At 46.5% G+C, this 24,992-nt stretch overlaps 1 protein-coding gene across 1 annotated transcript in view; it reads right to left on the bottom strand.

Annotated features, from left to right (window-relative positions):
• COPS8 (COP9 signalosome subunit 8) overlaps nucleotides 1-2,359 on the bottom strand; it is a 12,081-nt gene extending 9,722 nt beyond the window's left edge. Inside the window, exons 1-2 of the mRNA XM_012648818.1 lie at nucleotides 2,210-2,359; nucleotides 1,071-1,142 (exon numbers count right to left, since the gene is read on the bottom strand). Coding sequence (XP_012504272.1) covers nucleotides 1,071-1,142; nucleotides 2,210-2,287 — 150 coding nt within the window. The 5' untranslated portion in view covers nucleotides 2,288-2,359. The remainder of the gene's footprint in view (nucleotides 1-1,070; nucleotides 1,143-2,209) is intronic.
• Between the last annotated feature and the right edge of the window lie 22,633 nt (nucleotides 2,360-24,992).

Here is a 24,992-nt window from a genome sequence, read left to right as displayed (position 1 = left end):
AAATAATTAAAAACATAATCATCTCAGTAAATGTTTAAAATTACTAGGTCCCAAGGCAAACAAACAGAAGTATACTTTAAAATACATGACACAGAATAAAATTTAGTTTTATAATAATTTGTTCTGAGGAAATAAGATAAAAAGACATGAACTACCAGATATTTTTATCAAAGTAACATTTTGCCATTTCTAGTGAATTTCTTTAAATTGATGATCCAAATCCTAAATTAAAGCAACACACTAAAAACACAAAAACTTACATACAGCTGCCCAATTTCTTCAGATATAAAAATAATCTAATTTATGTACTTTCAAGGCTCTAGCATTCCCTGATGGTAAGTGTGGCACACAATGCTTTTCTTGCTATACCCCTCATACCAGCGAGTACAGAGCCTCCAAAACTTCAAGGCAGGAGTTTTTAAAGGTTTTGAAGCTTGAACAAACATATGATGATGGGATTACAAAAAATGAAACATAATTCATATATACGTAATAAAAATCTCAGTTTAGTTTTTAAAAAGATATGCAAAGAAAGGGTTTGGAAGAATGCAAAACAGAATTTTATCAGGAATCACTGATGGGTCATGGAACTACAGGAGACCCCTCTTCTTTTGCATAGTAATGCTTTCTGACTTTTCCTAATGAACATGAATTAGGAAAAACTGAAAAACAAAAATCTTTCAAGAAATCTCACACACATTAGTAACGAATTCCTCTTGGCTCTCAATCTTCCCTTTCAGCTTCATTTGTTCTACTGATTACATTATGATGTTAGGTAAAGAGAGGTCACAAGAAAGTTTAAAAGACAAAAAAGAGAAAGGTCAACGGAAGTAAAGGAATTTACTGACATTGCAGTTTCTCACAATAAATTTAAATGTTTTCTAGAAGGAGTATGTAAAACAAGTCATAATTCATTAAACTAAGATTCAATATGAAATAGATGTAGTAAGTATTATAATAAAAGAAGTAGCTCATTGTGCCTGTGTTTCCGTGTTGCTACTTCAAGGCAGAATAATTTCGGTATAACCCTGAGGAACCTGTCGCTCTTGGCTTTAGGTTAAAGGTACTTACATGTCATTATGGAGCAAATATAAAGCTAGAAGCTGACCGTACACTGGGGGTGTAGCAATTCCTCCAGGAGCCTAGAAGGCCAAATACGGGGGGAGGGGGGGCGACAAAAACAAAACTCATTTATACTTTCATTAAAAAAGAGTATTTTATTAATGCTAATCAAAAAAGTAAGGCTATCTTACAGTCCTATTACAGATGGAGGAACAGCTTAAAGAAGCATCAAACGCTAAAATCTAGAGTACCAAGTTTAGATCTGTCATCAGCCGTGATTTATCTCCGTTGGGGCCTCAGTTTCTTTACATACACAAGAACATTTCAGTGGATTCCCTTTTCCAGTTCTCAAATCCTCATTTAAATGATCTTACTATTATAAGAAACAAATATTTCCAACAGATTCCTAAAGTAGTCTGATTCTGCTGACTGCATCAAGCACACTGGGTACCAAGGTAAAAGAGCAAGGGAGAGAAAATCACCACAGCTGATACACAGAGATATTTCTCTCCTCATTCAGTTTTGACTCAGTTGGAAAACATCCATTAAGTGTCTACCTGTGAGCTTCTTCTGGCTGTTGTCTCCTTCAGTTAATTTTTATAGCAATGTCACAGAGGCTTTTTAAGTGCCTTTCTAAGAAAAATCTTACTTTTCATAGCTGCTATATAACTTTTATCTGTCTTATTAAAGAAAAAATGGCAAGCTTACTCGATAGCATTACGAGACTACGAAGGGCGTTGTGAGTTAAGAAAAGGTTACAACGGTCACGTCTTTCTTGTTCTCTGTGTGTATGGACGTGTCTTTTATTAAAGACACAAAGGTCTTTAACAAAACCACATCACTGTCCCCTTTCACCCCGACCACAGGAAGGAAAGATGTCTAGCCTAGCGGATCAGTGGGTGTCAGAGCAGAGATACCTAGGGTTTTCGGGCTCCCAAGCTGAAGACAAATGAAAGCTCCTAGCGAGTTCGGGAAAACCGGTCCAGGATCCCTCGCTGTCAGAGCAGGCGACACACGTCCACCTCCCGCGCCCACTCCGCGCGCGCCAAAGCCCCGCGGGCCTCAAGCCCCGTTACCCTGGAAACCGGTGCCGCCCCGGGACCAGGGGCGACCCCGCGGTTTCTCCCACCGTGACGCAAATGGCTACCTCGAGCTCCTGGTTCTCGCACTGATCCAGCAACTTTTTGAAACTGAAGGCACTTTCCGCCATCACCGCCACTGGCATCTTCCCAGCCGGTCTCGCCACCGCACCTTAACGACAGCCGGACTCCAGACTGTCCCTCGGGGCGTCGCGCCCGCGATGACGTTTAAAGCCGCCGTCGCTGCCAAGCGCCCATACGCGAATGCGCCGTCACTTCCGGGGCGTCGTCAGACCTCGCTGCGACTGGGAAGGGACGCACCGCCGCTCTGGCCGCCCCTCTCGGTGCTCTGGAGGACCTGGCCGGAAGCCGCGTTGGGAGCGCGTGAAAAGGAGGGGTTTGTTGCCTCTTTGAGAGCGCTTCATGAAGACACCCAGTGCGCAGAAAACTTATATCTATATAATACATTTTTAAATAATAAAAGTTGCTGTGGAATACAACAAAGTCGGCCGCGGCTTGTCCGCACAATGCCCAGCACATAGTAGGTGCTCATGAAACGTTCCCAAGTTACCAATTTGAGTGTTCAACTGCCTACAGGAGGAAAGAAACTTAAAGGCTCAAAATCGAACATTTGATTCGCCCTTCAAACCTGCCTCTTGGGCAGTCCTCCCCGCCTGGGAGGTGGCAGCGCTGGCCTGTCTGGCCACCCTGGACTGGTCTCTAAAGCTCCTCCCGCCAGGACAGGACCCTGCCTGACGCTCAGTGGTCTCCTGCCTCCTTCCAGGCTGCTCTCCGCACAGCAGCCACAGGGATTTTTTTCTGAAACATAAAGCAGACCTTGTAGCTCTTCTGCTCAGACTCCTAAAGGCCAAAGTCCTTCCCATCACTCAAAGGTTATACCATTTAATTCCCAGATCTAAGAAAAATCTTAACTTTAATAGCTGCACAATGTAACTTTTATCTGTCTTGGTAAGGAAAACGTGGCAAGCTTACTTGATAACAACATTTCTAGACTAAGAAGGGTGTTGTCAATGAGGTAAGAACAAAATTATAATGGTCACATCTTTCTTGTTCGTGTGTGTGTGTGTGTGTGTGTGTGTGTGTGTGTGTGTGTGCTCTAGCCAACTTGCCCTAGGCATCCTGGCCTTTTTGGTTTTCTGCACAGTACTAATTGTTATTAATAGCAAGCGTTATATTGTATATTATTTATTTACATATTTATTTTTGCTGCCCCTCCCTAGACCCCCAGGGAAGAGGCTTTGATTTGTTTCCTGCTGTATGTGTGGCTACGTAATTTGTGGGGCCCAGAGAAAATTTAAAATTCAGGGCCCCTTGTTCAAAAGTCAGGGGTAAAGTGTCATTAAAGGTAATAAAATATAAAGCTTTTGCCTTTCCTTTCAGTTTATCTCTGTTAACAAAAAAAACTCCAAACTCTGTAAATAATTTAAAGAGGTTTATACTGAGCTGAATATGTGTGACCGTGGCCCAGAGCACATGGCCTCAAGAGGTCCTACGAAAATGTGCTGAAGGTGGTTGGGTCACAGTTTGGTTTTATATGTTCGTGGAGACAGGGATTACACATAAAACCATAAATCAATACATGCAAGGTGTACATTGGTCTGGCCCAACAAGGCAGGACGTCTTGTGGGGGAGGCTTACAGGTTATAGGTAGGTTTAAATATTTTTTGATTTGTAATTGGTTAAAGAAATGAAGCTTTGTCTAAAGGTTTGGAATGTTTTAAGTTAAGATAAGGAAGCCTGTTAATTAGAGACAAGCTACTGAACGTATACCTAAGTAAATTGATGGCCTGCAAGGTGTGGTTTAACCATTGTCTTGCATGGCCTTAGGTCCTGTTAATTATTTAGTATCTTATTGTTACAAAGAGTAACTCCAAAAGGGAAGGGGTAAATGAAACATGTCCAACCTCCCTTCTCCTCATGGCCAGCAACTCAGTTTTAAGTTTTCTCTGGGGTCCCCTTGGTCAAGAGAGGGTCCGTTCAGTCTGCTGGAGGGCTTAGGATTTTATTTTAGTTCACATCTCTTAACTTTGTATGGTGTTTTTTTTTAAATTTGCTATTACTATCATTCTAAGTAAAGAAAAATTAAAATTTTAAACTATTAGCATGAATTTTACCATCCATCTTTATTTGTGCAATGCCAGTTTTGAATACAAATATAAATGCATTTAACTCATATAGAAAATCACAGAAATTACACCATCTGTATTTCATAGCTTATACATGCAAATGTATTTTGTTTTTGTCAGAACCATGGAAATGCTGCACAAAATGAACTTGACGATTTTCATTGCATTTCTTTATACACACATGTTCTACCCTCACTCTTGATCTTGGGCTTACTGATGAGTAAGGAAAGACTGAATGGAAAAAGAACTATGGATTGGCCTTTCTTTCTCTTCTATTTCATTATTGTCAGCAGAATAAGGTGGCTAATATAAAGAAGTTATATGAGTAAGAAAAAATATGATAGGGTTCCTTCATGTTTCTTAAGACATCCTTGCCTTCTTTTTGTGTTCGAAGCAAGTTCAGGTTCTGAAAACCTTTGGAAAATGTGACCCTTCAGGGCTTTTTTTCCTGTACAGTAACAATGAACAAACCTAGTATGAAATTAAGAAAACAACTCCACTTATAATAGTGTCAAAAATAATAAAATACTTAGAAATAAATACAACAAAAAAGTGCAAAAATTATACTCTGAGAACTACACAACATTGTTGAAAGAAGTTAAAGGAGACCTAGATGAATGCAGGACATCCCTTGTGCATGGACTGGAAGACTTTATAATACAACTGCAGTACTAAGATTGACAAGCTTGTCCTAAACTTTGTATAAAAATTTAAGGAGTACAGAATAACAAAAACAACCTTGAAAACAAAGAACTAAGAGGACTTGTACTTTCTGATATCAAAACTTACTATAAAGCTACAGTAATCAACACAAGATAGATATATAGGTGAGTGGGTAATAAAAATAGAATAGAATTGAGTCCAGAAGTAAGCCCTTGCATTGACAGTTAATTGATTTTCAACCGGGGTACCGAGACCGTTCAATGGGGGAGATGATAGTGTTTTCCACACAGGGTGGAGGGACAACTGGATTTCTATATGCAGAGAATGAAGTTGCACCCCCACCTCACAGCATATGCAAAAATTAATTCAAAACACATCAAAGACGTAACTGCGAGAGCTAAAACTATAGCAGTTTTAGGAAGAAAACATAGGGTACATTTTCATGGCTAGGGATCAGGCACTGATTCTTTAGATATGACACCAGGAGCAGAAAGAACAAAAGAAAAAAAATTGGTAAATTGGACATCATCAACATTAAAAACTTTTGTTCTCAAAAGATACCATCAAAAAAGTGAAAAGACAACCAAAAAATGGGAGAATATTTTTGCAAATCATATACCAGATAAGAAACTTGTATTTAGCATATATTAATAACTCTTAAAAAGAGAAAGGCAAATAACCTAATTTAAAAGTGGACTAAGGATGTGATCAGACATCTCTCCAAGGAAGACATACAGATGTCCAATAAATACGTGAAAAGATGCTCGACATCTTTAGTCATCAGGTAAATTCAAATCAAAACCACACTGTGGTACCACTTCTCACCAAAAAGTGGAAACAGCTACAATGTCTGTCACCTGACAAATGAGTAAACACAATGCGGTGTAGCCATGCGACGGAATATTAGTCAGCCGTAACAAGAGACGAAGTACTGATACATGCCACGGTATTGATGAATGTTGAAAACATACATCAAGTGAAAGAAGCCAGACACAAAAGAGCACATACTATGTTATTTCATTTATACGAAATGTTCAGAGTAGGCAAATCCTTAGAAGGAAAGCAGATTGGTGGCTGCCATGGGCTGGAATATTTGGGGAGATGGAGAATTATTGCTAATGGGTTTGGGGTTTCTTTTGGGAGTGATGAAAATTTTTAAACTTCTACTGTGGTGATGTTTATACCACTCTGATTAAACTAAAAAACGCTGAATTGTAAGCTTTCAGTGGGTGAATTGTCGTAAGGCAAATGGAGGGCATACTTAACAGAGCCCAGCAAAGACTGCTGGGTTGGGGCTCTGACCTTCCAGGGCCAGCCAGGCGGGACGGAGGGAGGAATCAAGACTGGGAGGACCCGCCCCCCTCTCTCCCTCTGATCGCCTGCTGGGATTCCCACTGGGTGACCCCAGCCAGAAGGGAGGGCAGGAAGTCTGCAGTGGTAGCCTAGACAGGTGGCCTTCTGGGGAAAATGGGGAGGATAGGATGGGAAAGGATTGGAGGGACAGATGGAAGACACTCAGCACACCCACTACACCCAGTTTGGTGACAGCACGGTCTGGGGCCCCAGGGATGGCAGGGGGGCCTTGTGCTGTGGGGAATGTGTCACCAGCCCCCAGAAGCCCCATGCAGGAAGGTCATCTGCGGGAGAGAGGAATGCACCTTTAGCCCCTAACGACCCTGCAAAGAGAAGATGACACAGATCATTCCCAGCAATGAAGTGCGTTGGGTTTTGAGCCCAGGCAGGCAGGCCGGCCAGAAGTTGCAAGTTCGCAGGCAACAATGAGAAAGATTTCCAGTTGGTTGGCCAGGAAGGAGGCAGCAGGAGCTGGGGCCACAAAGGATGAAGGCTTCCAGCAGAGTTTGTTACCAGCATGGGTCTGTGTCAGAGTTGCAGGGAGGCAGCCGCAGTAATAGGCCCACCCCGCGCCAGCCTTCCTGTGGCTGGGATTCTTGGGCTTCATGCTTAGGGTGGAAACCAACCCTGCCCCAGAACATGGGTGGCTGCCTCTTTGGGCCGAAGTCAGAAGGGGGCTGCGAAGCACAGGTAGTGGGGGAAGGGATGTATTTTTTATTCCTGAGGCATTGAACTCTCAGCAAAGTAGACATGCTTAATAATTCTGACGTGTTGTCCTCTGGAGGAAGTGGAGTTTGGGGGTGCTGCCATCGGACTATTGATTTAGAGGGACATTCATGTCTCAGAGGCTGTCATTTGGGGAAGCAAGGTAGCAACACACAATGAGAGCAGCAATAGCATCTTAGCCTTGGACTTGGTGTTCTGCCCCTGGAAGTCATCCCGAGGAAGTCATTACAAAAGAGGAAATAAGCCACAGCTAAAAATGGCACAGCGGCGTGAAGCACAAGAGCTAAACCGCTTAAAATGACCTCAGTATCTGTTGGGTAAATGGTTAAACACGTCATCGTCGCACAACTGAAGGGAAGGTTTTGAAGCTATTAAATTCATAAATATAAAGTTTACATAAAAGGGGTCTATGTGAAATAACTTCAAAAAACCGTGGAAAATAATACTGTATATACCTCTTGGTTATTACGTACCAGGTTCTAGACTAAATTTATGGGTAAATGTTGGAAGGGAAGATAGAAATGAGGACTATTGCAAGGTTAAAGGGCTCTAGATTATGGGTGAAAACATATTTTCTTTTAATAATGTAAAATTAATGATGATTTTTTTCCTCCAAATCTTAGACAACTTTAACAATTCAAACTTTAAAAATAGAACACTTCTCTTTCTTTTTTCTCCTCTTTTTTACTAATGCTTGTGTTCACAAGTGAATAATAAAAGAGAACATTGTTGCAAAACTTCAGAAAGGCCCTGGCGCTAAGGGCAGATAAATGCTAGAGAAAGTTTGGAGGAATAAAGGAGGGCTGTGGAAAATGATGGCTGTGGCGGAAGCAAAGGGATCACAAGTAAAGCGCGGAAGAAGAGCAAGCGCGTGGGGGAGGCTGGGAGCAGAGCGACCGTGGTCTTCCAGGACAGAGTTGGCTTCTAGGAAAACGACGGGGTTGAAAGCCTCTTCTCACGCCATTATTCGTGTCCTCAGTGAAGACGTGTCTTGGCTAGCGGCTCGAGTTGGAACGTGTTCATTATGCTCTTGATTCCTAGTGGTGCTTCAATTCTGTGAGCTCCGTGGAGCTTGCAGTATCATGAGCACTTACATAGTAGGTGCTCAGTTAATGCTGGTGCAGCGAACGCCGACTACAGGTGCTCACTTTTCTGTTCATTCCCTGACAACAGGACCCTGCCTGGCTTTCTCTTCCTCTTCGTCCATCACACTTGCTGCGTTTTCTTTTGACTTCTGTCACCCCAGCAACAGGAGACGCTGGTGCTTTCAGCTCCACTGCCAATTCCGACACAGAGGGCCCTTCTCAAGACAGAAAGGGTGTCTGGATGCTCTTCTCCCCTCCTGACCAAGAGACACTTGGCTCTCGGTGCCCTCCCAGACCTTACTTCAGTGCTTAACCAGGACTGTTCCCCTCTGCAGGGGCTCAAGAGCCTGGGCAGGACAGCCCTGTTCATGACTTCCCAGGACTCCCCTCTGCCCTCTATGTGTCCTCCCCACCAGTACCCGGTATCTCTGCCTGTGACATCTGTTTTCTGTCCTGCAACACATCCTGGTTGTTGATGCTGATAACTTCTGCCCTCCTCATTCTTCCAGGCTTGTAGAAAAGTCCAGATGCCCTATCCATTCCCACTGGGTCGAGGCTGGAGCACTCTATCTAGTTCTCTTGAAGTTTCTACGCTTGTGTGAGGTCATTTCCTCCATATGCAGCATTTTGACAGAGAGTTCTTATGTACAGACAATTCTCTTGCAACCAGAAAAGGCAAATTCATGGTGTGGATCTTGCCACCACGCTAGACACTGACCATGGCAGACATTACTAATCGATTGCAGCCTTCTTTCCCATGGCGCCTGGGCCTGGCTTCGGCATCCTCCCCGAGAGAGAACTTTAGCCTCTGCCTGCCAAAAGCTCAGAGCTGGTATGCAAGGTGAAGCCTGTTGGTATCCCTGTGCTAAATGAAGGTTGTTGCCAAACTATTTCCCCAGGTTCCTGGTTGCCATGTCCCGTGTGCTTCATCAGGGTCCCTGTCACCAGCATGTCCCTGTCCCTCCTTCCTTCCTGCTATCCCTTGCTCAGGGCTCCTCAAGTCCTGGCACACTTTGTGCCTGAGCCCATCCATGTCACAGTGACCCCCAAACCCAATCCAGGCTGCACACTGGCGGCACACACTTGGTAGTGAACTGTGGGTTTGATTTGCTTTCTTAGCTCAGAGTGTCTCAGCACAGCCTTGTGTCAGTCACCAAAGTCCCCTTAGGTGAGCGTGTGCCTCTGGCACCTGACTTTTCCCAGAGAGCCCTGCCCAGCTCTCCTGCACATAGTAGGTGATCAATCAACTTTCTCAAAGGGGTGGTTTATACTTTCTTAGAGACACTAGGATATGGAGTTGCTTAAAAGAAAGCCAGTATTCAGTGGGAAAAGAAATGTAACAATTTTGGAAACCCAAGCAGAGTTCATGGTGTATTTTGTGGGAACCAAAGCAGAACGTCAGGTGTTTGCCGCGTGGTTCACAGCAGAGCGTTTGGGAGCCCTGACCACTGACCCCCAGCAGGACCCGCAGCCCCTCTCCGAGCCTGCTCTGCACCTGTCACACCAAGTAACAGCTGGGCCCCTGCAAGGCTGTTGTGAGCATTGAATTAGACTAATCCTGGCCCAGTGCCTGAGCAAATCAATGGCGATCGCTGTTCACTGTGTGAGAGCAGCCGGGTGAACGCGAGGGTGGGATGCCCCGTGACCTTATTAACACCGGGTTTTAAGACATGCCCTTGAAACACTTGATAGTGGAGAGCTAGCATTAGACTTAACTATTCCGGAGGGAACGCAGTCCTGGAGCAGCCATTTCCAGTTTTCTTCCCTCCGGAGCGGAGGGGAGAGGCCCAGCGGGACAGGTGCGTCTGGGGACGGCCGGCGCGCTCTCAGGCTGCCCCAGCAGGGGGCGCTGTGGCGCCGCGCAGGTCTCCACTTCCCTCCGGAGGGAACACGGACAGGCCTTGGGGTGGGCGTAACGTGTCATTCTCTTCATTTCTCAGCACAGGGCAGCTAATTCCTTCTCCTCAAAATTACTTTGCAAGTGGAAATGTGGGACATTGTGTTTTTGAGGAGTCTTTCTCCGTGTGCTGTCTACTGCCTCCAGGTGTTCCCAGGCTCGCTCAGCCGAGTTTTCTGGGCTTCCTCTTAAGGCAGGTGGTCCGAGCCGAGTGGACGTTGTGTGTGGGGCTCGGCCTGGAGCATCCCTGGGAAAACTGGATGGAGCTTCTGGGAGAGTAGAAGGGAAAGGTGCAAGGGAGGTTTTTCTCTGGGAGCCCCTAGGTCCTTGTGCAGGGAAAGGGGATTCTGCAGGGAAAACACCCAGCCCCTGCCCTCCAGAGACCCCAGTCAAGGCAGGGGCTCTTACTGCGGCTTCCTGGGGGCAAGAGACGTTTTGCTCATCATCACTTTCCACAGCTTTCATGACCCTCCCCAGGGGTCTGGCCCCTGGTCTTGGGGACCTGACTGGCCACAGAGGGCCAGCGTGGGGCTGTGGGATGTCGGGGTGCCTCGACAGGTGCTTCCTCCAACAGTATGGAGAAAATAGTTGCCATGTGTGTCAGAGACACAGGGTCGATTTCACTAATACATAAAAATTCTTAAAAATTGAGGAAAGACAGGTGAAGACCATCGCATTGGCGGCTTTATATAGTTTGGAATCTTTCTGAATTCCCCCGTAAGAATAGACAGAGCAGCTAGAGAGAGAAGCAGAAAACCATGGATGACATTAACAATAAAACTCGATCACGAGGCATCTCAGGAACTTCAGGATATAAGCAGATGGGAACACAGCAAACAGCCTGAAGGCTTGTGTTAGTTCTCGTGTGTCTGTGCAGGAAAACAGCAGAGGGCATCCGATGGGCCGAGAAGGAAAGGCTCCCAGACAGCCAACGAGTTTTCACCGCGAAGCACAGTAAGAGGATTTGAGCACAACAGCGGCAGCCAAGGGGCGTCGCCAACTTCAGTAGCGATGGCTGCGCTTGTCCCTGGTAAAGTTTGGAGGAGTTAGGGCTGTCCTAGACCCTGTTGACTCTCAAAACTACTTACCAGGGCTTTCTTGCAGTAGAGGGCTCCATGCCCAGGAGAAGCTGCTGGAAGCAGGATAAACAGTTTGCAGAGAAGGGGCAATGGAGAACCAGGAAAGAGAAGGTCCAGCTACAGCTGGAGGAGGGAAACGAAGCCAGGAAACGTCTGCAGCCAAGCGGCCGTGGTTTTGAAACACATCACAAAGACACACAGCAGAGGGAGCTCTGGGGGGTCAGCAAAGCTGACATGAGCCATGATTCTTTCTAAATGGCCAAGAAAACCACAGCACATAAAAATGGACCACAGAAAAATATCGAGGGCAAATCCCATACAAGTTCTATATGAAAAATTGAGGGGGAAAAGACACGAACACATCACCCCCCCAAAAATGTATAATATAAATGGACACATAAAAATGCTAGACTTCATCTGTAATGAAAAATAAAAGGCCAAGGTACTGTTTTTTACATACCAGATTGGCAAAAATTCGAAAGCTTGACCACATGTTGTGTTGTTGTGGCTATGGGGAAACAGGTGCTCCCATGTACTGCTTGGGAGAGAGCAACATGGCGCAGCTCCATGGAGGGGACCTTGACACCATAGAGCCAGCCCATGCATGTGTTTACTTACCAGGTTGAAGAGTGCACCCCCCAAATTCATGCCCACCCAGAACCTGTGTATGTGACTCATTTGGCTCTAGGGTCTCCACAGATGCAACCAAGTTAAGATGAGGCCGTGCCACGTTAGAGTGGATCCTAAATCTACCATGAGTCGTGTCCTTATGAGAAGAGAAGAGAGACAGACACACAAGAAGCTCATGCGATGACAGCGGCAGATTGGAGTGCCGTGTTTACAAGCCAAGGAACGCCGAGGGTTTCTGGCAACACCAGAAACTGGACGAGACAAGTAAGGATCCTTCCCTAGAACTTTCCTAGACAGTGTGACTCTGCTGAGCCCTTGATTTTGGAATTCTAGCCTCCAGAGCTGTGAGAGAATGAGTGTGTGTTGTTTTTAACCACAAAGTCTGTGGTGCTTTGTTATGGCAGCCCCAGGAAACAAATGCACTTACCCCTTGGCCCAGCAAAGCTCTTCCAAAAAGTAACATGCACGGTCCTATTCACTAGGGCAGTGTGTGTGATTGGAAACAGTCTAGACACTGAGACATAGGAGATTGGTTGAATAAACCTTGGCACACACTCTCAACGGAAATCTACATGGCTTTAAAAAGAGATTGAGAATATCACCATGAGCTGTAGGAGATGGATCCAGAGATGGTGCCATCGATGCCTCTACTCCCACTGTGCACGTCAGCTGATCACATCGAGAGTCTGAGCTGACCTTGCCCAATAGAATGCAGAAGTGGATTCCATTCTTTAAAAGAGCTAGTCTTTAAGAAGACTGGCAACGTCAACCTCCTCTGTCTTGGACACTGCATGAAAGTTCGGGGAAAGACATGGAATAGAGCAAGTGCATCCGCAGGGGCAGAGAGAAAGCTTCCCTTCCACCCTCTCTGAAGTTCCCTTGAAATGACTGACAATAGATTAACAGGAGGAAAAGGCTCACACGTTTCCCAACACGCACATGGACCGGGGAGTCCTGCAAGTATGAGACTCAAAGACAGACCAGAGGGTGGAGGTTTGTGTACTCTCTTCATAGGGGAGAGGGAGGTTGAGGGGCTGTAGAGAATTTTAGAGGGGTCGTAAATGATTTTTAGGGGAACGAATGAGCACGAAAAACAATGGTGTGGGGCAAAGTTCCTCTGAGCTGTGGGAACGTGGCCCGGAAGGTGATGCCCCGTGAGCAAAGGTTGTCTTATTATGCAGGTGACTCTCCCAGGCAATCTCTCAGAGCTGCCCTCAGAAGCACAGACGGAAAGTGTGTCTCCGTGGTGACAAGTCCCCATCTTCTCTTCTCCAGTGGTTAATCTTCCCTGGTTATTTGATGAGATTCCCAAGAAGGTAGTCTTAGGACAATTGCATTTTTTTTTTTTTTTTGGAAAGAAGTTTCCTTAGATAAGGAAATTCCAAGAAAGTCCCTCCTGGTACTTTGGGAAAGAAAGAGGATCAGGTTGACTAGACAGGAGGTCGGGCCAGGAGGGAGGTCAGAGGGATACCTTGGTTCTGAGGCTTATTTCTGAGACCCTTTAATTCCCTTTAATTTAAAGCACTCAGCTTGCCAAAGCACCATATTTTGGGGTGTTGTTTTCTGAGCCCCAAGGCATCCAACAGTGTCTGGGGGTGTTGGTGGAGAATGTTGAAATCATGGACTCTCTGGCAAGTCTAATCCCTAGGAAAGGCAGAAAGGCCCCTACTTGATTGGCCAGGGGTGAGGGATGTGGTCAGGGGCTTTTAAGATTTCTGGCCGGGCGAGGTGGCTCACTCCTGTAATCCTAGCACTCTGGGAGGCGGAGGCGGGAGACTTGCTCGAGCTCAGGAGTTCAAGACCAGCCTGAGCAAGAACAAGACCCCGTCTCTACTAAAAATAGAAAAATTAGCCAGGTGTGGTGGTGAGCACCTGTAATCCCTGCTACTCAGGAGGCTGAGGCAGGAGGATTGCTGGAGCCCAGGAGTTGGAGGTTGTAGTGAGCTGTGATGACGTCACTGCACTCCAGCCTGGGGAAATAAGAGTGAGCCTCTGTCTCAGAAAAAAAAGAAGAAAAAGATTTCCTAAGTCCCTGGTTCTCATTCTCTTTTTTTTTTTTTAACGAATGTAAACAGTTTTATTTAGAAACAGATAGGTACCTGTTTGCATTGCAGAATATAAAACTTGGTTTACACTCTATAAAACATAACCAATATCCAAATTCGAGAGAGCTAGCATTCACAGAACACACAATATGGGTGTGTAGCTACTGTTCACCAGCCTCAGGCTTGATTTAAACAAACAAACAAAATAACCCAAGGGGATCACTAGAGACTAAATTACAATGCTTGCTGCTGAGTCCCTCAGTGACCTCGTGATTGGAAGAAGCCAGTCCCAGGCAGGGAAAGGACTGGTGGGAGGGGCCTGGTCTAGCTGAGAACTGACATTTTCATTCTGGATTTTTAAAAGTTAGTATTTTCGAGGACATTTCAGCCTTTCGAGGGCGTTGGTTAGGTGTGTCATACTTCTGGTCTGGTCATTTCTGGGTTCTGACAAGACGGTCTCTTTGACCTACACAGCTGATACTGGGTCTTCTGCCGCCACCCTCTGCGAAGGTTCTGCCCCGAGACTCTCTGCTGGGCCTGTCACACCCGGTCCTTCACCTGTAACGTACAGGCGCTACATTCTGTTTTCCTTCCCAGGCGGCGCTGGAAACATTCCACACAATGTTAAATCTTGAAAGAGTTCAATCGTTGCTGATATAATTTGGGGTGGATGGCAAAATGTCGTTCTATTTGCCCAAAGGAAGAGGAAAATGTTCATATTTTTACAAACATAGTAACTTCCTTTTAGAGCTACTTATTTTGCATTAGTTGGTAAGAAGAACTTTGTGCAAATGACTTTCCTGACATCCACTAGCAAATCCTGCGGCCCAGCTACGCACGTGCTGGTTTGTGTGACTGCTGGTCCGTTGTTTCTTCCTCCCTAATCACAGGGACAAACCAGGGTGAAGTTTCTGAATTTCAGGATGATTAATAACACAGCTCTGGCAAAACAGACGGTCTTCAAAAGAATATGATCGTGGCGTTAATTATAGGATCGGGAAATAAAGTCGCTCACAGAGAGTGGGTAGGCCAGAGGGGCATTCCGCGCACAACTACATGATTATGATGACTTTGCTATTCGGCTAGATACCTACCTAGCTGCAGAATTTAAATGTAAGTGCTCCTGTTGCAGAGTCCTGCTCACCCGCAGGGGTATCCGCAGCTGTTTAGAGTGAGGACTCTGCGTGGCCTTCCTCCCTGGTTCCTAGGAGAGAACCTCTGGAATCTCCTGAGAGATCGGGGTGGCTTTGTTATCCGTGGTGGGCCTCTTGGCCCACCCCTGCGTTTATGCCAGTGAGGTGACTCATGGTGGCTCCCTGGAAATTTTATCCTAACGCAGTGACTCGGGACGGGTGCTGGTCGGGCAGGAAGGCCAGCGTGGTGTGGAAAGGTGAGGCTTGGAGCCGCCTGTCCGCCCACGCTCGGGGAGCGGAGGGGCTGGACACTGAGTTCAGTTAGGTGGGCAGTGATTCACTCAATCGCGCCGCTGCAGTCAAACCCGACACTGAACTCTGGAGAATGCAGCTTGGGTGAGCTCCCTGTGCTGGCAGTGTGTCATCGCACGTCAGTGACAGGAGGGTGGCACATCCCTGAGGACGTGAAAGCTTCATGTTTGAAGCCCTGCCGATGTGGGGACTCCGGATTTGTAGCCGGCTGGTCTGAAGTGAAGGTGGCCCCGGGGACTCCCGAGCTCGCAGCTGGTCTCAGAAGGCCCGGGCTGACGTGGCCGTCGGGAGGACTGTGCCCTTCTCTGGAGTGTGGCGAAGCCTGGCTGCCGGGAGTGAAGGAGGAGCTGGGTGGGGAAGGCTGGGTGCAGAGGCCGGCTGGCCACGCCGGCAGTGGGGAGGAGGGCCTGCAGATGGGCAGGTGGCCCGGGACGAACTCGGGCATCCCTCTCCTGGCCCAGAGACCACACTGGGCAGGGGTCCGTGTGGCTGCTCTGGGAGCCTGGTCCCTGCCTCCGCATCACTCGGGTGACCTCCCAGGCCTCGGCTGCCGGCTGAGGATTTGGGCCTTTCTGGTGATTGCTGTTAATAGTGTTGTCACCATGTTCTGGGCCTTGGCTCCCTGGATTATTGCAAGACTGTGATGTGGCAGCTTCTGTTACCCCCATTTAAAGATGAAGAAATGAGACCCAGAGGGGTCCTGAGACCCACCCAGCCAGAGTCACACAGCTTGTCATCGGCAGAGGAGGGGCCCACACGTTCAGCGACCTGGGAGTTGTGACGTGTTCACGCAATGAGAGTTCAGGGTACCCTGAAACTGGGCGGCAGCGCAGGGCCAGATGCTGCCCTGCAGAGTGGAGAGCAAGGGTGTGTATCTGCCGAAGAGCGGCACCGGGCGGTTCTTCCCCGGGTCCCCTAAGAAGCAGGTGCAAAGAAATGACAGAGTACGCGAGACCTTTCTTAGGGAAGATGCCTGTGAGAGAAAGTGGAGAGGACCCTTGGTGAGACTGAAGGAAGTCTGGCCCCAGGTGCCCGACAGAGGAGGGAGACTGGGCGGACGTGTCCTAGACCCCCAGGCAGCCTCAGGGAAGGTCTGCAAAGTCTGAGCCGGAGGACTCAGCCCAGCCTCTCTCCAGGGGGCACCTGCCTCGCTCAGTCTCGGGCCGGGAGCCGCCTGTGAGAAACGTAGCTCGTGCAGATATTTAGTGTCGATCCGCCAGAGCTGGAGCCATGCAGGGCTACGCGGCATCTCGAAGGGCACAGGCGACAGTGAGAGGAATAACACAAGAAATGATGTAAAAGAAATTCTTCTAGCAATGAAATCTGCTGACATCAAGATAAATACACATATATATTTAATATAAAGTCTGCTTCAAACCCAGTGAGTGAATTTATATATATCCGAAAAATGAGCATTATGCATCTACAATAGACAATATTGAAAAATACCCAGTGGTGTGGAATAATGTTCTGAAATGAAAACAGCAGGCTAAAAACAGTGAATACAAATTGCAAGAGCATGCTTTATAAAAAATTTACTAGTGACTGTCTATGCGTAGCGGGATTCCAGACAATTTTTGGTTTTTATTCCTTTCTTTAAAAATGAATATACTTTTTTTGTACCTTTAAAGTGTTGTAAAAGCACGGTCAAATGGGGAAGGCTCGCGTACTGCGCCGAGATAGCCACTCCCGTCATGCTGGGGCAGGGCCACACTGCGGGGTGAGGGACCGTGCGCCTCTCCCTGTGTGCTGCCGCTTCTGCCACCGGAGGTTTGCGAGGAGCCTCATCCGCTGGGGGCTGGGGTCTTGTGGCCCCTCTGCCCCTCCTGCGGGCAGAGCTCTGAGCACTCCCGGATCTGACGTCTCCATCTGGAGTGGAGAGGTGGCGAGAGGCAGAGGTGTGCCTGCCTACCTGAGTTCGCGGCCCTCGCCGGGCCCCTCTGGGCAGGAGCTTGGCTTGGCGTTGCGTTACTCACCTCAGTGTCAGCTGGCGCTGCCTGCAGCTGTGGTCTGCAGTAATCGCCACCTTCTGCTTGCCAAGTCTCCAACACCCTCTCCCTCTGTAGGCTCCCCAGCCCGCAGGGCACTCCAGGCAGGCTCTCCCGGGTTCTCCTCCACGGCTGAACACGGATGCATTTGGCCTCTTGCCGGCACTGCTAATTAAGCAGTGTCCACGGACCCATAACACCTAGGCATGAAGCAGGCCCGCTGGAACGCGACCCCGATGAATAAATGCCTCTCCTGCCACGTGACGTGGTGAGGTTCTGCAAACAACGACCCTAATCTGTTAACTACTCTTTTGGGTTACAGTCTGATCTCCCTGCCAGTTACCTGGATTTTTAGAAAATGAATTTTTCGATCTCTAAGATTTTTTAGCCCCTTTCTTTTCTGACCATGGGGGAAATCTTGGCAGAAGCAGGCCTCGGTTGGCCGTGCTAGCTCCTTTCCATGCTGTTCCAGCCTTCGCTGTGCTCACAGGCCCATGTAATAACTAGCATTTCTCCCTTTCATGATTTTGCTGCTTAATGGGACGGACATGGCATGGCTTAATTAGACGCCTGGACTCATTTTGACAGTCTTTTGTGAGCTGTACATATTCCAGCCGCTTCCATTATTACTGGAAGAGCGAGAGTGGACATTGGCAGTGGGCTGGCCGCCAAACAGCGGTGAGAATCAAGCTGCGTAAAGCAAGCTAGGAGAGCGCTTAGCCACATTTATTTTTAAGCATTACCTAATATTGCTGGGCAGCTGTCTTCTGGCTAAGACTGGGATACATTTCAATTAAATTCCCACTTTAGGGGCCAGAGCTATAGATTATTAATGAAGGTGCTGGGTTGTACATAGTGCATGCATTACCAGAGAGAGAACAACTTAACTGACAGACACGCACAATCGCAAACGCATACCGAGCCTGGAAGATGGTGTACAACGTTGAGACACGTTTTCCCTTCCAGCCCTCCTCGTGCAGCCTGAACCAGACCCTCATCTGGGTGTCCCCTCTGTCCTGTTCTCCTCCCTCTCTGGTCCCCACATTCCTTCCAGAGTTTCTATACATGGGTTGCCCCCAGGTTCCCTCCTGCCGGGGCATAGGTTTTCTCAGAGCATGAAAAAGGCAACGATTGGCCCCTGGGACCCACCAAGGTAAGGGATCCAGAAGTCACGGAAATGCTCTAGTCCTTTAGAACCGTCACGGTGAACTATCTGGGAGTCAATCAAACGTTTCTCGTGACTACAGTGGCTTCTGTTGTAATTATAATGCTTCGCTGAGCTCGCAAAGTCTCCGTGTCTTTGCTCTGTGTTGCTGCAAGATTCTCTTTCCACCAGGGACAAGACAGTGGAGGAAACAGAAGTTTGGCTGAGAAGGAAATTCAATTCTTCCAGCACGTCTCCCCACTGAGCTCGCGTGGCCAACCTGATCTCCAACCTCGCCTGCCCGCAGCCAACTCGGATCTGACGTTCCAGGGAGGCTACGAGGTAAGATGCTTACGCAGAGAGCGGGGTTTCTGTACATGTAAGTGTATAGAGATACACAGCACAGGGGATACAGGAATTCAGAGCAGTGCCATCCAACAGAAATATGATGTAAGCCACACAGTCATTTTTAAATTTTTAGTAATAAATTAAAAAAAAAAAGAAAACATGGAATAGGTACGATTAATTTAAATACTATAATTTATTTAACCCAGTGTCTCCAAAATATTATCATTTCATCATGTGATCAATATCAACTCATTAATGAGATCTTTTATATTTTTCATGTTAAGTCTTTGAAATCTCCTGTGTATTTTACACTTATAGTACATCTCAAGGCAGATGCTAAATTTTCATCAGAAATACTAGACCTGTATTTAAAGTTTATAAATTTACAGTTGAAAACTTAGATTCATATACCAAAGTAGTTCCAAAGATACTTCAAGGTTTTCCAATAATTGAATTGAGTATCAGTTTTAATTTAAAATTAATTAAAATAAGACAAAATTAAAAAACCCAGCTCCTTGGTTGTACTACCACATGTTAAGCACTCAGTAGTCACAGGTGGCTGGTGGCTACCATACTGGGCACGTGGATTTAGAGTATATGTGTCTTCTGCATCCAAGGATTGGGTAGTAATAGCAGCAGCGGCAGCGCTTGGATATGACACAAACATAGAGGGAGCCTCAGGAGGAAGCTCTGCGGAATCGTTGGCTGGTGGGATTGTTTTGCCAAGTGGGTTTGGAGTTAGCGGGAAGTATCGAAATCTGGGAGACCCCATTCCTAACGTTCTTTGTCCCAGAACTGTTGCCTGAAATTGCACAGACCCTACACCACCCAGCATCTGACTCCCCACCCGTGGCTCTCTCAGCCTGTAACTTTATTGAAGACCAAGCTCCCTGTAGAGTGTGTGACCTCTGAGGGCAGCAGCCATTTTTAACCTTTGACTGTGTGAGCAAGTTGCCCACATTGCTTCCTGGTCATTAAAGTTCTTGCAGAATTTGAATTTTCATGTGAAAAATGGAGTAGATAAGAAAGCTTTCTGCCAGACCAGATAACTCTCTTGAGTAGTCAACCGAGTCTGCTCTACTTCATTCACGGGTCTGTGACTGGAAACTGCGTAGATGGAACATTTAGAAGAACCTCTTCCGTGAGGAAATAGCTCACTCCTGAACACCGATGCTATGGGTTTCTCGTCACAGTCCAGCCTCAGTTGCTGCCAAGAAGAATCAATCCTCCATAACCATTATAAGTGTCTTTGAGGCCCCCTTTGCTTCAAGATCTTGGTTGTCGATAGAGGGGAGAGGCCTGGGGATTGGGGTGCTTCAGCTACTCCCTAATGGGGGAGGTACACCACCGGTTAAGGTTGGGTAGACAGTGTGCTATTTCCAAGTTACCTTTTCTTCTTCTAGGGGTGTGTGTGTGTGTGTGTCTGTGTGTGTGTGTGTGTGGTTTTAGGAGCGTCTGATAAGCCCAAGGAAAGCCCAGCTGGCAGCAGATCCGTTGGCAATCCAATACTCCAGAGTCAGCAACTATCTCGCACAATTTCCTTCTCCAGGAACGGAACTTGCCACTGATCCAAGCTCCTAAGACTCTCCTGGGATCCGGAGTGTGCTGGTGTTTTTCTCCGATTCCTTCCTGGTTCCCAGCACAGCACGGTAAGGTGGAGAGAGACCCCGATCAAAGCCTACTCTTTCTCATACTTCAAAAGGCATGCCTTCTATTTTTAGTTTTGATTGAATTTTGAGGCCAGGCATATTTTTGCCTCTAATTGGTTTCAGACTTCAGTCAGGGACATGACTCATTATCGGGAATTCTTGAGCGCAAACCCACGGTCCCGTCCTGCAGTCTGGGGGTTCTTTTTCTGACATCTGTGGGGATCATTCTGCCCTTGATCTTCCCTATGAAGTATCTGGAAGACTCTGATCTATTAACTCCTTAGCTCCCTCCCTCCCATAATTTTCACTTTTTCTTGCAATGAACCTTTAGTATTTTGTAAAATTACACCCTTTCCTTCATGGGTGTGACCCTCCGGGCCAAGGAGGCTCTGGAGCCCCTATTAGCATTTATTGTCACATGTGGCAGTTAGTTCCCCGTTTGTTCTCAGAGAGGGCTGCCAGATTTTCAAGTAAACAAACATGGTGCCCAGTTAAATTTAAATTTCAGGTAAATAATGGATACATTTTTATATAATTGTGTACCAAGTATTGCATGGGGCACGGTTACTCTAAAAATTACTCACTGTTTATCTGATATTCAAATTTAATTGCGCACCTGTGCCCCACTCTTAGAGCCACTCTCTGCCCTTCCCTGCTCTGCTTGCCATGAAAGGGGCCACCCTCAGCTCCCGCACCCTCCAAACCCCGATGAGTGGGGTTGAGATTGGTGGCGGGCCACCAGGAGGAGCCAGGCTATCTCTCCCAGCTTCTTGTGGCATCTCCGGCCACCACGGAGCATCTCCCTGGCTCAACTCTGGCTGGGTGAACCTGCCTCAGTTCCGGTTTCCACCAGGTGGCCTGGGTCCCTAGCTGCTACAAGCCTACGCTTCCTTGCGGCCGCCCAGCTCTGGGTTGGCAGCAGCTGCCCGCCGTTGCTAAGTCCTCCCATTGTCTGCCACCCCGTTTAGAGCCTCTGCCTTCCCAGAGCCTGGGTTCTGTTTCCTCTGGCTGAAATATCTAGAGTGGTTTCTGTTTGCCGGACCAGTCCTTGACGGAGAAGCATCTTTGGCATTTACTCCCCCGGCGCTCAGAGCACCCTTGTCCATCTTCCTTCAGCCCGTCAGACACGCACGGTCTTTGCTTATTACTTCTCCCCTCTCCTCAACTTCCTTTGCCTATAAGATGGACCAATTGTGGGCCGCAGCACAAGGAATTTGTTACTAGTATTAAAGTGCCAGAAGTTATTTCTCTATAACATCTGAGTGGATTCAGGGATATTTGTAAAACAACACTCTCACTCACTTGCATCTAATATGGTCATCAGAAGAACACAATTGCAGTTCTTGAAGAGACAAGGCAAGGCTTGGACCAGAGCTCACTCACCTACTCTGCACCAGGAGCGGGTCGCTGGTCAGTTTGTGTGAAAGGGAAAGAAGGTTGAGGTGTCCTGCTGCAGAGCAATGAAGGACGATGTGACAATGTCATAACTCTCAATCTTACACTTCTATTTCTTCCCAGAGAGATGTATCTAGATATCTGGTCCTTACCAATTCATGACTATAAAATAAAATCACATTTTCAGTAAATAATGAGATGCTAGTGTCATGAGAGGTCCCTGACAGTCTAGTCACTGAAAAGCCCTCCTCAAATGGTATCCAAGTTATTATACCTTGACAAGTGTCCAAGGGCGCTGCCACGTGTGCTCGGGAATGGGCCTTGGTCTTCTGACGCGTCTCCTGGTCGTGCCACTCTGCTACCTCTACCCCTGCGACTCTCCCGAGGACGTTGTCCACAGGCCCCAGCTGGGCTTTGCCTCAGAGGTACGGCTTTCTCCATGGCCTGCTTGGACAGTGGAATGCCCTTGTTCTGAATTCTCAAAGCATGGTAGAGACCAGGCTGGAACTTTGAAAACCTAAGGAAATTAGTGGGATAATGGGAGGAAAGAATATCAAAAGAAATGCCTGTCGTTGCTACCACATGCTACCTGCAGAGCTCACCAGCAGATGAGCTTCCACTCTTGCTCCCAACTCGATTCTGCAGGGCGGTGGCCGGGTGACTCCACTGCTGATTTAAAATGTCCCTTTGCCTCTGAGTCCAAGCCAAACTGACAGAATTTCCCACAAGGAAATGACGCTGTTCCTTGCTTTTTGTCCCAGATTGGCCTCTCCTTGTTACATTCGACAGTGGGACCACCTACTCTAGTCAAGAGAAACATTACACTTGCTCACGGGGTGTGGTCTAAACCTGTCTCTCCCCAACAGATAATCATGTCATAGCCCTAACATCAATACATGTATTGGGGCTTTAGTGAATTAATAGCAAATAATATTACCTAGCCGAGATCAAATGAGTTAACTCCTTTGTAAATCATCCTGAGAATGGCACCTACAAATCTTCCTAAGGCTTTGAGGCTCTCTATGCCTGTTATCCTTGAATGGGAAACAGGTGTGTGTGCATGCATGCACACACACACACACACACACACACACACACATACACACACGCTCATCTCCCTAAAAGCACGAAAATGAACAGTAACTCATGTGCACAGGTCAATCTAAATGAGTATACATCAAAACACATTTTTCCCTTTTGCAGATGCAATGTTAGAACTCTGCCTACCTTTTTAAAAACATCTCCAGTAATGACTCAGAACAGTTTACCTCCTCAGAGTTATATTCCCTTGGATATTTCCTTCTTAGAAGAGGGTCTTCTTTTTCCCTAGGAAGCCACCTCTGTGGGCTGTTTAATTATGCAAATGTGAGTAAGGACGCTGAGCAGGACGCTGAGCCCCTAAGGCAAATTCAAATGTCTATTCTTGACAGTAGACGCTACTAATAACCTTAATTATAGGTATTTTAAATTATGAAATAATTTGAAGAGTAAAAATATATAGTTAGTAAGTATTCTTTTAGCCAACCATCAGCTCTAAGTAATGCTATAATACTAACATTTTACATATTTGTTTCATATTTCTTATTTTTATTTTAAATAAGTTATTACAGATAAAGTTCAAGCCCCTTTTTATTACTCGCTAGTCCTATTTCCCAACTTTCTCCGAGACATCCCCATCCTTACACTGGTTTAGGTGTTTCCTATCCATAGGTTTATGCTTTTATTTTTAGAAAAAATTTTAGCAATAGAGTCTTACTCCGTTGCCCAGGCTGGAGTGCAGTGGCGCCATCATAGCTCACTTCAGCCTCAAACTCCTGGCCTCAAGTGATCCTCCTGCTTCAGCCTCCTGACTAGCTGGGACTACAGGTGCACTATCACCTGGCTATTTTTAAAAATTTGTTTTAGAGATGGGGTCTTATTATGTTGCTCAGGCTGGTCTCGAATTCCTAGTCTCAAGCGATCCTCCTGCTCCAGCCTCTGGAGTTGCTGGGATTATAGGCAAGTGAGAGCCACCATGCCTGGCTCGTGTCTATGCTTTTATATACAAATCTGACATATGGGATACCTTTGCATGTTTTCAAACTATGTAAATGGTTTCATACATAATATATTAATGTATATTTTTCAAACTTGATTATTTTTTCTCAACATTAAATGTCAAGATCCGTATTACTGTGTATAAACCCAATGATTTAGTTCATTTATTAAAACTGCAATATTATATTCTATCAAATGAACTTGCTCTTCCAGCCAAGATGAAGTAATGGGAATTCAACTTACCTTCCTGGATGAAACAACCAAAAAACAGACAAAATATTCAGAATGATGCTTTTAAGACAATGGACATGAAGCCATGAAGGACAGTGATCCTTATGTGATAGAACGCAAACAATAATGAAGCCTCAGTTGCCCAGTATTTCTTCCGGGCTACAGTGCAGAGAAGGGGGACCCAGCAGAGGCTGCAGAGTTCCCCGAGTTGAGAACAAGAGCTGACTGCGCAGGAGGATCACGGCTGGGGCCCACAGGATGGAGACCGGAAAGGAGAGAGCTGCACAGGGAGAAACACCTGGGTATATGAAGAGGACCACCACTGAGTATGCAGCTGAGTACCGATTATCCCATTTACTTCAGGAAGCCTCCCGAGTCTGGGCAAAGAACTACCCAAAAAGGTTAAAAGTGACAGTAACTGGAGCTCACTCAGGGCTGGGAATAGTGGCTGTTTCCAAAAGCCAGCCGGGGAAGTCCCATGACTTGCAGGACATCTGGTTGGAGTTCACGGACAGCCTTGCCTTCGTCAGTGGAGAATAATTAGCACTAGACTCAGCACTGCTCTGATCCCACCTAGAAAGTCTTAAAAGCAAAGCACGAAGAATCAATCTGTTTCGGAGTAACTTAACTGCAACCCAAACTAAAGCTCAATAATGTCGAAAGGACTAGAATAACTTCCAACACTCAGCACCAGGCATTCAGAGGAGCAGAAGAGTATGACCCGCAAGGCGAGGTCCATCAATCAAATCAATCATTTGACAACCATGTTAAAATTACCGAAGACAATAAAAGTAGAAGTATAACAACTGTATTTCCTTTGTTCAAAAAGTTAAGTAGAAGCATGGAAGACACAAAAATGACATAAGGTAAATTCCTAGAGATTTAAAAAAATACAATGTGTAAGATGAAAAATGCTGGATCCAATCAAACTTGGATAGGATTAGCAACAGATTAGACACTGCAGAATAAGACATTGGTAAATTTGCAGC

This window comes from Propithecus coquereli, unplaced genomic scaffold (assembly GCF_000956105.1).
Source record: "Propithecus coquereli isolate 6110/MARCELLA unplaced genomic scaffold, Pcoq_1.0 Scaffold295, whole genome shotgun sequence".
NCBI lineage: Eukaryota > Metazoa > Chordata > Mammalia > Primates > Indriidae > Propithecus > Propithecus coquereli.
Note: the sequence above shows the minus strand (reverse complement) of the source record. Positions and strands in the feature narration are given on the sequence as shown.